This window comes from Cyprinodon tularosa, unplaced genomic scaffold (genome assembly GCF_016077235.1).
Source record: "Cyprinodon tularosa strain WSP-4 unplaced genomic scaffold, ASM1607723v1 ctg207, whole genome shotgun sequence".
In the NCBI taxonomy this organism is placed as follows: domain Eukaryota; kingdom Metazoa; phylum Chordata; class Actinopteri; order Cyprinodontiformes; family Cyprinodontidae; genus Cyprinodon; species Cyprinodon tularosa.
In genome coordinates, this window is record NW_024038767.1 from 454819 (window position 1) to 461900 (window position 7082).

General features: G+C 41.5%; 1 protein-coding gene across 1 annotated transcript in view; it reads left to right on the forward strand.

Moving 5' to 3' along the window:
• The window catches only part of sos2 (son of sevenless homolog 2 (Drosophila)), a 62151-nt gene extending 56403 nt beyond the window's left edge, over nucleotides 1–5748 (forward strand). Inside the window, exons 17-23 of the mRNA XM_038285105.1 lie at nucleotides 190–307; nucleotides 488–660; nucleotides 777–893; nucleotides 3929–4193; nucleotides 4906–4938; nucleotides 5023–5123; nucleotides 5250–5748. Of these exons, the coding sequence (XP_038141033.1) occupies nucleotides 190–307; nucleotides 488–660; nucleotides 777–893; nucleotides 3929–4193; nucleotides 4906–4938; nucleotides 5023–5123; nucleotides 5250–5747 (1305 nt within the window). The 3' untranslated portion in view covers nucleotide 5748. The remainder of the gene's footprint in view (nucleotides 1–189; nucleotides 308–487; nucleotides 661–776; nucleotides 894–3928; nucleotides 4194–4905; nucleotides 4939–5022; nucleotides 5124–5249) is intronic.
• The last annotated feature ends 1334 nt before the right edge of the window (nucleotides 5749–7082 follow it).

Sequence of the window (7082 nt, forward strand, 5' to 3'; positions counted from 1 at the left end):
TCAGTATACCTGTTATGCTAATCTGCACCTATTGCTATGCTTTTCTTCTGGGACTGTTTTTGTCTTTCTCCTCCAGAAAGGCCTAACATTAGAAACTCAAAAAAACATGGATGTTTGTTTTGTTTTTTCTTTGTTTCAGAGACTTTAAATTATAATATTTTTTTCTCCTCGCCTTTTTGTCTTCTTCAGGCAATTCCAGAAAGGAAAAAGAAAATCCTGGAGGAAGCGATGGAACTAAGTCAGGATCATTTTAAGAAATACTTGGCTAGACTCAAGTCCATAAACCCTCCCTGTGTGCCTTTCTTTGGTAGGTTCTGTCCTGCACATTATTTTTGTTGCATTTCCATCTTTTAGTAACTATTAAACTATAACCTTTTCTTTTTCCTTATTTATTTTTTGCACTTTTTAGTATTTCAAATGTATGTTGAAAGCTGTGAAGCAGTTCTACATTTTTATTCTCCTCTGATGAACTCTTCTGCTTTTGTAGGCATCTATTTAACGAACATACTGAAGACTGAGGAAGGCAACCCTGACTTCCTCAGACGTCACGGTAAGGACCTGATTAACTTCAGCAAGCGACGGAAAGTGGCCGAAATAACCGGAGAGATCCAGCAGTACCAGAACCAGCCCTACTGTCTGAAGGTGGAGCCAGATATCAGGGTGAGGGCTGCAGCGTTGCTCTCTATGAACAGGGATTTTAACTCTAATCTATATATATTGTATTTTATTTATTTATAAATCTTGAAGTTTAAATGTGTTTTTTCTTTGTTGATTAGAGGTACTTTGAGAACCTGAATCCAATGGAAAACATGAGTGAGAAGGAGTTTTCAGATTACCTGTTCAAGAAGTCTCTGGAAATTGAGCCGCGGAACGCCAGGCAGCCCGCCCGATTTGTAAGAGATTTTATTTACTTATTTACTATTTTACTTATTTTACTATTACTTTACTTATTTACTATTACTATTTACTACGCTGCTTTAATGAATTCATGTAAAATCTTTTCCTTTGCTGTCATTTATGTTCTCTCACAGCTTCCCTTCTCTCTAACAGTCTGACCTGATACAGAAATCTTAAACACATTTTTAATGCGGTGTGAAAAAATTACTGACAATGGAAAATAAATGATGGCGGTTTGTCCACAATAAAACAGACCTCACAATTATTTTAATGTCGATATTATAGATAATGTTATCTAATTGTTGCAGCTAGGGCTGCAACTAACGATTATTTAAAAAATCGATGAATCGGACGATTATTTTTTCGATTAATCGATGAATCGGACATAAAATATTTTTAATATTAACCTCTTTATTCCAAAATAAAGATTTTTGACAGAACAAACAAGCACACAAGTACAGGTTGCTCATTAACTGTACTGGTGCAATATGAAAAATAAATGTTTGTGTTAAAACTACGCAAACTTACATGAGAAATGTAGCTGTACATCCACAAAATATAGGCTACTTTGATTCATAAAGCGCAAAAAAAGACATTTTTGTATTTTAAAGCCCCTAAGGGGTTCAAACAATAGGATAAATATATCCAAACATTGCAATGCTAAAAGGTTAGCATGTCAACGTGCTCCTGGCTAAGACCGGCTCGATTTTGGAGGCTATGTTTCCTGCAGCAGAGAAAAGACGCTCAGAGGGTGTTGAGGTTCTGGGAGTGTTCTTCTGTAATGAGAAGCACAGTAAACTGTTGAATTACAGCCCTGCAGCACGTCAGCAGAAAGCAGAAAACTACAATTTGCATTTCTAACATTTAATATTTTGTGTAAATAATTGGAAATGTTTTGATTTATAAACATTTTTTCTGCGGTAGTATTGCATTTTTGAAACTTCCTCATTTATCTACAGACATAAATGAAAAGTTGTAGTCTTCATTAAAAAAATTCTAATATTCTTTTTGATGTTCCCTTTAAATTTTAAATATTCAATAAATTGCTAATTCATTTTCCATTACTGTAACATACAAATATTTTGATTTACTTTCTGAATCAACTCTTCAAATAGGCCCCCCGATTTCAACAAATGAGTTTTTTTAGACTAGAAGAGTTCTGCCTTTTAAGACAGGAAAGTATAGCAGTTAAAGTTGCTACTTGAGAAAATACTGAACCATAGAGATAAAAATAGCCCTGTGATTCAAATTATAAATATTATTTGGAATAAAAATTAGAAAACTAGGGGTGCTAAAAAACACATCCTCCAAAGACAGATATTTACATGGGAATGTGGCAGATAATTAATTGACATATTACTGATCTTGCTGGATTTTATTCTGCTTTACTTCCATAAATTGCAGGATCTTCTTTACTTTATCTTTGCCAGAAGATTTAAACTTTAAAAGCCTTGCCCTCATAATTTGTAAGTTAATTTATTTATAAAGAAAATATAAACGCTGCTTAAGCTAATTCAAATGAAATTAAAAGTAAAATAAGTAGCCAACCTTATCACTGTCTGTAACCTACTAACACGGTAAGGAAAGCATCAGATGAGCTACCTGAGAAACTAACGTTACGTTTCCCCACTTTAAAACCAAACAAACATGGCCGCTCACCCTGCTGATCAGCTCTCTTCACTGCCATCAAAGGCTCCATCATGTTTTCATTTCAGGTGCTGCATCATAACAGTGGTGCTTCCATTAATTTGTTTTTAGCAAAAGTTGCATGTTACGACTTTTTTCCCTTTACAAAGCGTAAAGTGCTCCCGCACTTTAGAGGACTTTGCTCGAACTGTGTTTGTCGTATCGCTCATTAGAACAGTTATTGCCTTTTGAAAACAGCCTTTGCTCACCTGCGGCGCTGGCTCGCTCTGCCATATTTTTTTCCCCGTTTCAGTCAAGCGGTAGTGATGACGGCGGCGGCGGATAACGCATTAATCATGCGACACAACTAATCGATGATGAAATTCATTGCCAACGCTTTAAAAAGTCAATTTCTATTGATGTTATCAATTCGTCGTTACTCCCCTGCTGGACAAACTGTTAATAAAGTTGGTATTTATTGATAGATGGAAGGGAAAGTACGGAGTGTAGTGCCAGGGATGTGGGGTACACAGAACCCGGCTCTGCAAGGGTTCGACAGTTCACTACAAAACAGGAATGTTTCTGGATCAGAGGCATAGCAGCCTTCCACTGCACACAGCCATAGAGAGACGCTGTCCACGCCGTGAGCGATGCCTTGAACATCTGGAACTGGTTAGAGAAACGGTCTAGAAAATAAAAATCTCAGCTGCTGCACTGAGTTTAGTTATAGACGATCATTTTCAAGCAAATCGAATCCTGATGATGTAAACATGCCTCCCGTATTTCTATTAGGAAGACTGTCAGCACATTAAGTGTGAAATACCTTAAACCTCGAAGTGGTTTTAGAATATCAAAATCAAACAAATCATATTTAAAGTCATTGAATATGTGACGCATCATAATGTGTCGGCAGATCTCCGCTGCACACGCTTGACCTCATTATGGATGATGTCCTCTAGCAGCAGGTGTGACTCTCCAGATCTTTCCACTGTAGAATTTCTTTGCACACGTGACTTTTTTGGAATAAATCTGACTTCAAATTTCCTTCTGAAACGTTGAAATTTAATGAGAAACATTTGGGTTGATGCTCGTTAGCCACTCTGCTCAGCTGTTTCTCATTTTGTGTTTGTGTGTGCATGCTCTGCACGCTGACGAGACTTTTTGCCGTGGATCAGTTATTTAAGGCAGCACAGAGATAAAACAGTTAATAAAAAGAGAGCTGTATTTTCCACCTGTCCAGGTAAAGGGGAGGGAAGACTTAAATCAGATAACATGGCAGCAAATTAAGGAAAACATACAGAGATTGTTCCTTTTGCATAGCCTGGTTCACCCTTTATTATATGGGTAAAACGTAGAGCATGTTGTTACCTCTGCTCCATTTCTAACCTCTGTGTGCCACTTCCAGCCTAGGAAGACCACCTACTCTCTGAAATCCCCGGGGCTCCGGCCCGTGCGAACGTCTACCTCCGGCACCCTGAAGGGCCACCCCGTCGCCCTGGAGAGGGATCTACAGCATAAGATCACCTTCCGCAGCATCGCTGAGAATGAGCAGGACCCGCCGTCGTCCGCCTCGGTGCCCACCTCTCCCAACACCCCCACCCCTCCACAGTCGGCCTCCTCCGACCTCAGCTCGGTCTTCATGGAGCACGACCTCAGCAACTCCTACAGCGGTCAGTTCAGAGCAGGAGATCCTGCAACATCTTCTTACTTTTTTCATTTCTGGTCAGCCTCTTAACCCTTTAAAGCCCGATGCAAGAATAAAACAAAACAGAAAATTACTTTTTTTTGGTTTGAAGTCCTTATTTGGCCTTTTAACAAAACATGTAAAAAGAAAAAACAGAAATACATTTTTGATATTAATAATTTATTACTATGCCATAAGTCAAGGTTATTTTTGTGTAGTCTTCTACTGGCTGTTATCAGGTATATCTGATTGTGTACAATAGGATTCTGAGCAAAGTTTTTACCATTAAATTATGCAAAAGGTGTCAGACACAAAACATTTCAGAAACCGTATGTATCAAATATGATACATTTGGCATTACAGGGTTAAAGTATGAGAAGTTGAGAAAAATAAAGATAAAGATAAAAGGCAGAATTCTAAGGAAGAAAAAAAAGGCAGAATTCTGATTTTTTTTTTTCTCATTAAACTTAAATGAAAAAAAAAAAAAACTGTAAACTTTTTAATTTTTTTCCAGTGGTGCTAATCCTCAATCCTAAGTCCCAGTTATATAACTCTACCTTTATGCAAACAGACACTAATAGATTTTTATGACTGAGATTAGAGAAATATTTGTAGCCTAGAAGGCTGTTAAAAACAGCCCTCGTTTATATCTGCACCTAATTTATTCCTTCAAACCATTTTATTTTTGTATTTTACAGGCTCCATGTTTTCCTGCTCTCTGCCATCTCATAGTGAGTGATCAGTTCATACAGATTGATTTTACCTTAGTGTAGTTTTCATGGTGTGAGATATCCAGTTTGAATGTCTTTGTGCAGAGTTCCAGTCCGTCTCCTGCGGCAGCCTCCACCAGCTAGTAGACGAGCTAAAGCCGCCTCCTTTGCCTCCTCGAAGGAAAGACACGGTGTCTGAAGCAAAAGTAAGAAAAGGGCTAGAATCCATCGTTGTAAAAGCTGTTTTCCGCGTCATCAAGTCAGACGCGGTTTTCCGTACGTTTGGAAAGTTGCATTTGATGCTTCAGTTTAGTTTGATTTCTGTGTTCCAGCTGAGCTCCATGTGTGACAGCCCTCCAGCCATCCCTCCCAGGCTTCCTCCTCTGCCCAGAAACCAGCATCGACCGCTGCTTTACAACGGCCCCCCGTTTGACGGACCCCTTCCCAGCCCACCCCCTCCCCCGCCACGGGACCCTCTCCCCGACACGCCTCCGCCGGTGCCGCAGCGACCTCCGGAAATCTTCATCAACTATCCGCTCAACATGCAGCCGTCGCCTGGCGGCCGATACCACTGGGACCTCAACAGCTCCCCCAGCTCGCCCAACACCCCCCCCAGCACGCCGTCCCCTCGCATCCCCAGAAGGGGCTGCCCGCTCAGCGCCAGCCAGAACAGCCTGTGTCCTGTCCCCACCGCGGCGCCGCCTGTTCCCCCGCGTCACAACCCCATCCCGCAGCTTCCCAAACTCCCACCAAAGACGTATAAAAGGGAGGGGCTTCAGCCGCCACTGCAGGGCCTCTCATTGGTGGAGAACGCCGACAGCAGCCAGTGAGTCTGCCACCAAACTCCGAGCTACTGATCTAAAAGAACAAGACTGCTCCACGTAACCCCCCCCCCCCTGCATCCATCACACCCGTCAGGCCTCTCAGGGGATCAGTAGCTCCGCCTCCACCAACAAGCCCTCCGTGCCAATGACGAAACCCCCACCGGTGTGCCAGCTGACCACGAGGAGCGTTTGCATCTGTGAAAAGCAGCTCCTGGTAAAACTGTGCTGCCCCCCCCTCCTGACACAGGAAGTGAGTGAGAGGGGGGCTTTTTGGGTCTTCTAGCCTCAATCGTGCTTTCTTTTTTCTTTTGGGCATTGAAATCATCCGCATTCCCTCTGCAGCTCCCACACTTCCTCTCGTCCCTCACGGTGGCTGTGAGCAGCAGATTCGCTTCGCTTTTCCTACTAAACTGAAGACGGTTGCCAAAGTCTTATTTTATGCAGGGGGATAAGGGATTTTCTTTACTTGTTAAAGCAATTCTAACACTAAACTCAACACTACAAGGAGCTGCATCCCCCACTTTGTATCTCAAAGCTGTACACTGTGACTAAAGTAGCACGTCAATGTTTGACTGTTTGATTTATTGGGGGGGGGGGGTTATATGAAGCCTATCCGCAGCCACAAATATGTTGCCTTTTAAAATCCATCAGTGGTGACCTCTGACCCCAGGCTCCAGTCCTATTGGCCCAGATGGATGCAGCTGAGCCAAGAACACTGTGTTTGCACAAGGTTTGGGCAAAGTCAGTAGGTTTTGATTGGACTGATAAAAAGGGAAATAAAAATGTCTGCCACGATATCAAACAGCAGCAGGACGAAGAGGACGAATCCTACTTTGATCCTGCTCCTCTCAAGCCAATGTCTTAACAGATTCCCTTCTCTGCTGTCCGTCACTGTGCTCCTCTTCCTTCCTCCATGTAGGAAGTCTGGCTTCTTTATTTGTGTTGAAACTTTTGCACTGGAAGCACGCGTTCTCCCACCAAAGCTGGGCCTTTCCTCCCCCCCCCCCCCCCCCCCTCTGGCTGCTCCTGATGCCTAAAAACCCGCAAAAAAGAGGAACTTTTTAAACCAACTTCTTCCTCTTTCCTCTTCTTTCTTTTTGGGCTTGAAACATTTAGTTTTAGTTTGGATAGACTGAAATAATCCATGCATCATGCTCGTACGTGCCTTTTTAGTTTGTTTTCTACTTTACGGAAATAAGCAAATGGTGTTTAAAATGCTTAAAAATAAGAGTTGCCTATGTAATGTTTAGAACAAAGCTATACACTATAAAATTGTACATGTTTGTCCATGCTGTGTATATATATAACATGTATACACTAACTAAGTCATTTGTATAAAGT